Source organism: Mustela lutreola, chromosome 7 (genome assembly GCF_030435805.1).
Source record: "Mustela lutreola isolate mMusLut2 chromosome 7, mMusLut2.pri, whole genome shotgun sequence".
NCBI classification, from domain to species: Eukaryota; Metazoa; Chordata; class Mammalia; order Carnivora; family Mustelidae; genus Mustela; species Mustela lutreola.
The window spans coordinates 36,526,619-36,536,801 of NC_081296.1; the positions used below are offsets into that span (position 1 = coordinate 36,526,619).

At 61.6% G+C, this 10,183-nt stretch overlaps 1 protein-coding gene across 2 annotated transcripts; it reads right to left on the reverse strand.

The window, feature by feature from the left end:
• Positions 1-263: 263 nt before the first annotated feature.
• Positions 264-9,967, reverse strand: C7H15orf39 (chromosome 7 C15orf39 homolog). 2 transcript variants are annotated; one of them, XM_059180343.1, is made up of 3 exons: positions 9,783-9,967; positions 3,752-6,496; positions 264-1,744 (listed from the first exon to the last, which is right to left on the reverse strand). In XM_059180343.1, the coding sequence occupies exons 2-3, from the start codon at positions 6,444-6,446 to the stop codon at positions 1,377-1,379; spliced, it is 3,063 nt and encodes a 1,020-aa protein (XP_059036326.1). In that variant the 5' UTR covers positions 6,447-6,496; positions 9,783-9,967; the 3' UTR covers positions 264-1,376. The 2 variants fall into 2 exon arrangements, with proteins under 2 accessions (XP_059036326.1, XP_059036327.1); XM_059180344.1 differs by having other exon boundaries at positions 1,607-1,744; positions 3,700-6,496.
• Positions 9,968-10,183: the final 216 nt, after the last annotated feature.

Sequence of the window (10,183 nt, forward strand, 5' to 3'; positions counted from 1 at the left end):
TCACTGGGACAGTGCGCCACAGACCCAAAGACCACCAGGACCCCCAAGGGTCTCGCGAGGAGGGGTTTTCCCTGAGCAGGGGAGTGGCCACCCAGCGGGCGTGTGACTATGACCCACTTGGCCACAGCTAGCCAGCACAATGGTGCCAGGGAGCCTCAGCACCTTCTGGGCTGGGAGCAGGGAGAACTGCCAAGGACTAGGTGATGGCCTATTAAACTTGAGACCCCACACCCCCCGGCCCAAACACACAGCCAGGCCTCAGATCCAAAAACAACCCAAATGCTTTAATGTTTAATGGCCTGCCTCCCGGGCCCACAGCCTTCTTACAAACCTTAGCCAGGCCAAGGGCCCAGCTTGCCAGCCTCTGGCTCAGTTTAGTACTCTGCAAGGAGGTCACTCATAGCAGGTGTGACTGATGGGGCTCTGGCTTGGGGAATGCCAGGGTCCCCAGTCCGTATCTTCGGAGACCTCCCAGGATCCAGCTGTCATTCAGCCTGTCTTGTCTAGTCCCTGAGTCCCTGCAGCTGCTTGGCTTCTAGCAAACATACCACTTTCTCAGGAAGATGCACCAGGGGGGACAAGGCAGCTCAGGGAAGTCACTGGTGTCAATTCAGGACAGGCCTGGGGCCTCCCAGAGGTGAAAGCAGCAGGCCCAGAACAAGGATGCCAGCCCCAGGCTGTATCTGGGCACCCCCTGTAGTGAAGGAGGGAAGGGGCAGGCTTCCCAGAGAGCTTCCAGGCTGGGGGGGGGGGGGGTCAGGGCCCAACCCCAAACGTTAGGGCATAGCCCCAGGCTTTCTTGGGAAATGACTCTAGAAAGTGTTAAGTCATACACACTGTACACTGTACCACCCTAAATAACCAAGTCCTATGACACAAAAAGACTTTCTAGAAGGTTCTACTTGCCTTAGCCTCCTATTCTAGGCCCTGGCTGGGATCTAGGCCCCCGTCCTGGGGAGGGAGCAGAGAGCAAACCTTAATGGGTGTGTGTCAGGCATCACCCCCACAACAACCCTGTGAGGTAGGCTGCGTTGTCCTATCTTACAAACTGAGAACTGAGGGCTCAAGGGAGGAAGTGACTTGCCTGGTTACACAGCAAGAACACAGGAGCTAGGATTCAAGCCCAAGTCTGTTGAGCTCCAAAGCCCACACATTTTCTCTAAGAAGAAACAGGAAGTAGTCCTTTCTAATAATAAAGGCCCTCATGTAAAAAGTTCAGGGGCTCTCAGCCCACTGTGGGGTGGGGGGTGGGGGGCAGCAGAGCAGGAGAAGCTCCAATGGCATGTCCACTCCTGGCCCTGGGCAGCTGGCCTTACAAAAAGGTTGGGGTCCAGAAAGTGACCCCCATACAGTAGCTGTCCAAACAGCCACCAAGGCTATAGGTGATGGCTTTGGCCACCCAGCACCTGTGGGTGGGGCACAGACCGGTCCGGCCCTGAGGCCTTGTGGCCCCAAGTGGGGAGTGCTAGGCCACTGAGCCAAGCGGTTTCCAGGAGGCTGCGGAAGCGGGCTCTTAGTGTGGGGCCGGGGGGTCTGGTGCTGGCAGCAGGGGTAGGGGAGGTACCATGGGACCCTTCCCCAGCGGTTGCCTCTGCTTTCTCCGGGCCAGGGGTTGGTGGCTTCCTCCCTGGCTTCCTGGCCTTGGGGACAGGTGACTTCCAGGCCAGGGCTAGGCTCTCCGGCTCATCTCTGGCCATGGTGGGTTCTGAGGAGGGCACAGATCCAGCCTCAGTGTCAAAGTTACCTGGAAAATGAACACACAGTCAGGCTGCAGACCCCAACACCCTCAGGTCCCACCTCCTGACCTCCAAAGCCACCTAGACCAGTGGTTCCACTCTGCCTCAGGCCTGGAGGGCCCCAGCAGGGTCACGGCCATCATGACTTCCCCACGTGTGCAGGAAGCCGAAAGGTATGCTTCTCCCCAGGTGACGCCAGGGCTCTATCAGATGACAGTACTGCTCAGGCAAAGAATCTGGTCCAAGAACCAAAGGAAAAGGGCCAACAAGACAGGAACCACTGGCCTGTAGAGGCTGGGAAATTGGGGCATGGAGAGAGGGCCCTGTTACACCTAAGAGTGGCATCCTTCTACCAGACCACCCCCAGGGCCCAGGAGTAGAGGAGGCAGCAGAGGGGGCAGGAGAGGGCTTCTGACCAAGAGCACACCTCATGGCAAGTGAGGCTGTCAGGGAGAACACAAAGGACACCCACAGAAGGGTGGACCTCCCCCCCAGGATCGGGGGAAGACTCACAGTTCAGGGGCCAAATTTGGCCCCTCCCTGGGGCGCCAAATCCAGCCAGCAGCAGGAATAACCTGGGTCCCAGTCAGTTCTGCACTAGGCCCCAGACTCTTCCAAGCTTGGGCAGGGCAGGAGGGGACTGTGGAGTGCCCAGCAGGCAGCCTGGAAAATACGGCCCTGTCCTCTCTGGGCTTGACAGTCCAACTGTCCAGGGAGAAGACTGGGCTGGAGCCTCTGAGCCACACATGATACCCCTCACTCCACTCCACCCCACCCCCCGGTTCAACACTCCCGTGTACGTTCTCTTTGCACCTGTTTGGGCAAATGCTCCAACTTAAGTGCTCAGGAGTCAGCAATGCTTGTCACCTAGACCCCAAGTTCCACATGTATGCCTCACTGCCTCGGGCGCCTTCCCCACCCTGATGTGGAGCCAGGACAAGGTAAGGGCCCAGGGCAAGGCTGCCAGGTGGTGAAGGGACGAGAAACCATTCCCGTGGAGACAGAGACACAGAGGCTTGGTGGCAGGATGGCGGAGCAGCGAGGGAAGGCTATAAAGCAAGTCACAGGCCTCAGGCCTCCATGTGCCAGGTGTACTGATGCACAGAAGGCCATGATGAGCACACCTGGCACCATCACCAAAGTCCCAGCAGGAGTGAGTGTACACAGCACGCAGCAGCTGCCCAGAGCAGGGCCAAGCGACCTAAGCTCATGATGCTCCAGGAGAGAAAAAGAGCAAGCTGGAGAGCAATATGCACGAGATGTCATTTAGTAGGGGAAAAGCAAACCAGAAACATCGCTCCCACTTACGGGGGCGCTTCTGTGACTATAAATAGTGGGACAACTGAAACACGGCACATTCAAAAGGCAACCGTGTTTGGAGGGAGAAGGGGACCCCTGCCTACTGTCAGGAATCAGGTACCATTTACTGAGGGGGAGAAGGTGGGGTCGGGGGCAAAGGATTTAGGGGAAAGCTTAGGAGTGTGGGTCTGGGAGGAGTTAAGGGTCGGAGAGATACTGAGTGGAAAAGGCCAGCATGCACTTAGTAATTCAGGGCTCAAGCTCAGAAGAAGGGAAGCTGGGTGGGACACAGACACAGGAGGAAGAGACCTCAGATAGAGAACAGGGCCTCATCAGAGCCCTAGAACCCAAAGGAGAAGTCTATACTGAGGTGGGAGAAGGCCCAGCAGAAGAGGGAAGCTGGAAAGCCGCAGCATCGGAGAAAGTTAAGAGACATTTCCACAGGGACAGAGCAGCAGGCCTGCTCAGAGGCTTAAGGAAGAGGCCATGAAGGTCCTGGTGGTACCGGGGTGAGGAGGGATGGGGGGGTGAGAGTGGGGGTGGGAGTCCACAGGGCCGCCGGAGGATGGCCAGGCCCCTCCCCAGCACCAGTTCTTGGGCTCCCCTGCCCTGAGTCCCAGGCAGTCCCTTGGCCCGGCTGTGACCACTCAGACAGCCCACACACCTGTCACTCGTTCACACAGCTCCGGTGGCTACTGGGGCCGCCCCATGCTCACCCAGCTGGCGGCGGACACAGTCCCGCCACTGCAGGCCCAGCAGGTCGGGGTAGATGTCGGGCAGCTGGCGCAGTGCCAGCAGCTTGAGCATGCGAGAGGTGCACCCGTGCAGGGCCCGCTCACGCAGCGCGCGCTCCTCAGACAGCGTGGTGGGTCGCAGCTCCACGCGGTGCTCTTGCAGCACATGGTCCACGGAGGCAGGCGGCAGCCGGGGGAAGAGGCGCTCCTTCACCAGGTGGATGGGCACAAAGATGGCGCCAGCGCGCACCACGTGGGGGAAGGGGCACCGCTGCGTGCACACGAAGCTCTGCAGCTGCGACAGCAGCTTGCCCAGCAGCCCCTGCACAGCCTGGCAGTCCTGCCACGCCCCCCGGCCCCAGGGCCCCGCGGTCTCCAGCCACTCCCGCAGCTTCTCAGGGGGAGAGTGTGCCACTGAGCCCGAGATGGCTTCGCACAAGGATGCGTGCAGGCCCGTGAAGCGTTGCTCTGGAGAGTCTGCTGGGGCTGGGGGAGAGCCTGAAGTCGGGGTCGGGGCCAGGGTCCGGGCAGGCAAGGGGGCCAGCGCGGGAGTGGGGGCCGCGGCCATAGCGGGAGGACTGGGCAGCGCCACGTTGAAGCAGGCCACTGGCAAGGGCTGCGTGAGAATCTGGAGACCAAGGGGCACACTCGTGGGGGTGGGTACAGCTTGGGCCGGCACGGGGGCTGGGGTGGGCGCCGATGGGGCCACAGCTGCTGGCAGAGGTGCTGGCCGGAGGATCTTGAATTTTCGGAACATGAAGGCCACAGAGCTGTGGAAGTTGGTCCTTGGGGTGGTGGCCTCGGTGGCTGCCGGCACCCCGGGCAGCCCTGGTGCTTCCGTGACTATCTTTTCCAGCTCTGGCAGAGCCGAGACTGTGTTCCCCACACCTGGCACATCCAGGGCTGCCGTGGGCCTGGCACGCACCTCAGGACTAGGAACCCGGACAGGAGCTTCTGCCGAGGGCTTCTTCACACTTAAGTCCAGGGCCACCTCCTCTCTAAGTGAGCAGGGAGCCTTTGAAGGGGCCTCCTGGGCAGGCAGGGTCCCCCCACAGTCTTTGGCAGGGCTCTCACTGGGGGCTGGGGCTGGGTCAGGCTCAGGCGAGTCCTCGGGAGCCTGCACATCCAGATAGTCACGGTAGGGGGCCAAGCTGAAGACATTGTCAATAATTGGCATCGGTGGAGAGCCGGGCGACAGTGCACCCTTGTTCTGCAGCAGAGACTGGCGCTCCTGGGCGCATGGTGGGAGCGCCGGAGGGGTGCGTGGAACCGGGCTATCCCCAATGACAATGGGTGCCCCAGGGTGCTCATCGAGCTGGGGCTGGAGCTGCTCTTTCCTGCAGCTGGACAGCCACACCTTCTCCTCTGCTTCCTGGATTGGCTTCTCCGCAGGCCTTGCGGGCTCTGAGCAGGGCTGGCTCGCAGGCAGGGACTGGCATGCTCGCTGGAAGGCACTGGGCTGCACACTGGAAGGCACAGCCTGTACACTGTTTTGGGAAGGTGGCGTCCCTCCAAGCCCTGGGGATGCTCCATAGAGAGAGAGGTCATCCCGGGCATAAGGAAAGCCCAGTGTCTGGGGGGCAAAGTCCATTGGGCACCGGGGAGCAAGAGGTGGGTCCAGCTTGAGGCCTGGTGAGGGTGCGGGAAGTGGGGCAGAGGAATAGGAAAAGGTGTCCAGGCCCACTGGGGCCATATAGGGTGCCTGGGCAGCCTGCTGCCTCAGGTAAGGGCTGCTCAGCCCACTAGCTGGGTACCCAGCCCCCTTGTGGGCTCCCACAGGCTGTAGGGGAAGCACTGAGCTGTAGCTTCCCTGCTTCTCTGGGTGGCGACAGGCTGGTGGGCAAGGCAGGGCCTGTGGAGGGTGAGGGAGCGGGTAGTGGGTAGGCACTGTATCCTGGCAGGCTGGCCCCAGGGGTTGGGCCAGCTGGGTCCATGGATTGGGAGGTCCATCAGACAATGCCTGCTTGGGGTCCCCAGGGTAAGGACCTGCATATTTGGAGGCCAGCAAGCCTGTGCTGTGGATGGTCTGATACTTCTCCAGAAATGCCTGGCACGGGGAGAAGTTCACTGAGTTCTTGCCAGATCCTCCAGCTGGCACACCACGCAAGAAGGTGCCATCTACGGACTGGCCCTTGCCAGGAGTTGGGGTCAGAGAACAAGACGGGTCAGCCGGGGGTAAGAGGGGTCCGGTCACCATCGTCCAGTCAACATCCAGTGGCCTCTTCGCTGCCCCATCCCCCAGGCAAGCTGAGAGCCCATAACACAGAGGGCTGCGGTAGACAGGTTTGGGTGCTGCCAACGGTGGGCCTGGGTAGGAATGAGATTGGGGACCAAAGGGCAGGAGCTCAACAGGGCCAGGTTCCTGCACCTTCTCAGAGCTTTCTGCTGCTGGGCGGTAGAGTAGGCAACTGGTCAACAGGCTGTCTGTCCGAAGAGGGGGTCCTGCCATGCTGGTGGGGTACAAGGGTGGATATGGGGTCCAAGATGCCAACCGCTCAGACCCTGCCTTGGGAGCACTCCCCATAGGGCAGGAGAAGTAGGCACCCTTGTAGCTGCAGGGGTCCTGGTTACCAACAGAAGAGGATAGGCTTTGCCCAGGTCCAGAGTCTGCCTCTAGGCGGGGCAGCTTGCCATATATCACAGGCCCTAGGGTCCCCAGGGGCCGCTTCTCCGCCATCACTGTGAAGGCTTCAAGCCCTCAGGGGCCCCAGCTACTCAACTGCTGACCTGGGAGAGAGAGAGAAAGGTAGGGGCTGTTAGAACAGGCTACAGGCAAGCGAGGGCTGCTGCTCTCACTGGCTCATCGCCGCACCTCAGAACCTGGCACTTAGCAGATGCTCGATAAAGCCTATGAATGAATGAATGCATGAGTAAGACAACACAGAGGTTTCCAACTCATTCCCCCTAGTCCCACTCCAGGAGCCCCTTCTGTTCAGCTTCTCCCCACGTGACTCTCCAGACTCCTTTCCTGCGGTTTCCAACTTTGCAGGCAGTCTGAAGATCCACTCGCTTGGCTACGCCTGTTCCCCCTACACCGATGAGGAGACCTATTCATCCCAGTCACTGATAAAGGAGATGGGACAAGAGGAAGGCTTCCTACCTCCCCCTACAGCTCTTACTCCCAATGCCACAGGGATCCCAAGATGCCCACTACAGCCAAGATGTGGAACTGGACATTGTCTATGCATTCAGGTTTCCCAAGACACTCTTTAGGTCTGTCTGACTGGCCAATCTTAGCAAAAATGTCAGAGCCGAGCCTTGAACCCAGGTCTCTAGGCCCAGAGCAACACAGATACCGGGCTCGTTTCCACAGGGTAGGGCTATACCCCAAGAGAAGCAGTGGGCAACATGGCTTCACACGGGCCTGCCCACCCCCCCGCAGGAGAGCCGAGGCTGTCCAGTAGATGGTGCTGTGGTACCAGCAGGAAGCTCCCAAAGTGTCCAGGAGGAGAGCCTGTGTTCCATCCCAGCCCCTCAGCTGCCCTTGGCTATTCAAGGCATGCAAGGGCAGCAGCACGGCTCCAGGGACAAGAAGGTAGGGAGGTGGGAGAATGCAAATGTCCAGGGAGGGAGTCCCCAAGGACCACAGAGTGCTAGGGCTACTACCCCCACTGAAACACTGAATGCCAGAGCAAGACTAAGGCCCTGAAGCAAGGGAAAGCAAGGATTGGGACCCAGGCCCAGAGAAGTCAAGCCCGGGCTTTCTCGAGGCAGCAGGTACCCAATGACCCATGAAGGGTCATCTGAGGCCAGCCTTCTCAGGCCACATCATCCTGCCTCTACTTCCCCTAGCACCCTGTTCCCGAAACCCTCAGGTGGCTTAGAAAGGATGAATCAGCTCCCTCTTGCTATGATTAGGCCATGGGTCAGGTGCAAGCCATGACCAGCCCCTTCTTCCAGCCCTCTCCTCCCTTCTGGCTGGTGGCCAATGACAACCGCAGGCTCATAAGGAGACCAACACATCTTGTGGACAAGAAAAGCCAAGGGTAGTAGGAGGGCCAATGCCCACTCTCATCCCTGCCTAACCACACCACGGAAGCCAGGTGGGACTCTGAAAAAGTTGGCTCTTTTGGCCAGAATCCAACACCTTAGGCCAGCCTAGAGAAGGGGATGCTCCCTAGGAGAGACCAGAAGGGACATCAGGGTATGGTATTGAGAGCAATGCTCTATGACAGAGATTTGCATCCCAGACGCAAAGCCCCATCCTGGAGCACAGCAACCTTGCAAGAAGGAGTTGTACGGTTTTGGGGGTGCTAAGTAAGTGTCCCCCCACCACCACCACGGGCAGCTCTGGATTAATTAAGTGCTGGCTCTGGTCTCACCTCCCCCACATGCCCCTAGGAGCCTGCTCCACACCCACCCCAGCCCCTGGAGTCTTTTTCCCCCCAGGCTCTGCCCATTGCGAGCCCTTTGCCCTGGAGACTTCCTGAGACAGCCTCCCCCTCCACCCTGGGACCCAGTCAATAGAGGTGAAGCCATGTGGGACCCTCAGAAGTCTCTGAGGGAGAGACGGAGCTCTAGGGAATCAGCAGAGAACTAGGAAGAGTATGGGGCTGACCTTACTACCTCCTGTCAGTAGAAAAAGCCCAGTGAACACTCCCTTGAGGGAGGCCCCTCCCCACTCAAGCCAGTAGCCAAAATGTAGGTGCCTCCTTCACACACACACACACACACACACACACACACACACGGAGGAAGAGGCAAGCAATTGCTTGGGGAAGGGGGGACCCCAGGGAGCAGGGTCACATTGCCCTTTGGGCCACCAAGCTGTTTGCTGGCTGAGGGCTGGGAGGACCAACCTCCGCCAGGGCTCAGAGCAGGGTCCCGGAAAAGAGCCCACCACCACTGTGCCCTCCCTGCCCTAAGCATCAGGGGAAGCAAACAGCTTTTCCACCTCCTAGCGACTCTCCTTAAGGCCAGTGAATGTTGGGAGTTGGGAAAGACCAGGAAGAAGAGAGCCATCCTGCCAGGCTGGGGCCGGCCCCTAGAGCGCTGGATCAGGGCCCCTCCCGGGGTCCTCATACCTTCCACAGTTGAGGCTCTGGGCCCTACAGAACCTGGCGCAGCCTAGGCTCCATTGGAGGGGGAAGGGTCGCAGGATAGGCCTCCACCACCTTTCTCCCACCCGCCCAGCCCATATCGGTGGTGCCTGGGGCCCTCAGCCAACCTGGCTTTGGGGCTGCCGCCGCGCCTGACCCCGCGCGCTTCCGGGTGTCCCCATGCTCTGTCCGTTGGCGCTGGGCGCACGTGCACCCCAGCAGGCTGATCCACAGGCCGCAGCCACGCATGCAACCCCGTGCCTGCAAGTACGTGCATGGCCCACATTTGCACACACGCCCCTCCAGAACTGCGTTCTCCCTCGCTCGGGCCCAGCACACGTGTGCACACAGCAAGGCCCGCGCACCCAGCCCCGAGGGCCGACACCCAAAGACTGGAGGGAAGACAGGAGCAGGGGGCGGCCTGGCCGCAGTGTCCGGGCAGACACCGGCTCGGGTCGATCCCGCCAGTCTGGGCTGCGGCCAGAGGGTGAGTCAAGCCGTAGCAAGGAAACCGCAGGGCCGTCCGGTCCCAGTAGGGCGCGTCCAGGGCCCCGCGGCGCCTCAGTGCCCGCCGCCGCCCCCCCAGGCCCAGCCCCCCACCGCCCCCTCATCTCCGCCCCGGCAGTCCACGTGAGCCGGGCCCCGCGGGAGGCCCGAGGGCTCATCCCGATCTCCTTCTCGCTAGTCCCTCGCGGGATCCGGCGCCAAAGCCTAGCTAACGCTGTGGGGCGCTCCCAGGCCCCGGGGCCCTCGAAGTCCGGGGAAAGTCGGAGCAGCCGCGCGCCCCCTGCCCCGCAGCCCGCCAGCCCGGGGCCCGCCGCAGCCCAGAGCTGTAGCACCTCGGCCCAGGCCCGGCGCGCTCCATGCCCCGGCCGGCCGGTAGGGGCGCCCTGGGGCAGCGCCACCCGCCCCTTCTCCACGCGCCGCCCGCAAACTCGGCCCAACTTTCCGCGCCCGAGCGGGCGAGCTCCTACCTGCAGGGCGCCAGGCTTCTCGATGCTGCTGCCGTGGGCTGCGGCCGCATCCTCCGCCCTGTGGAGGCGGCGGGTCCTTGTCGGGCCGGGCCCTGAGCGGGAAGTCCCGGAGAGCACCTAGGCCGGAGCCACCTTCCTCGCGGCCGTTCGCGCCGCCGCTGGGCGCCGTCTGCGGTCCCGGGCGGGGCGGGCTGGGGGCGGAGCGGGGGCGGGGCGGCCGGCGCGGTGTAGGCTGAGCCGGGCCGCGCCTCTGGGAGCCCGCGATCCCCTGGGCCCCGGGTGTGCGGAGGACCTGAGGCGGCCAAGTCTACAAGAACACGGCCGTGCGTGCTGCGCACCGTCTGTACCCACCGCATCCCTGAGCCGTGGCTCAGCGCGCCCAGCACACGCCTTCATTCACT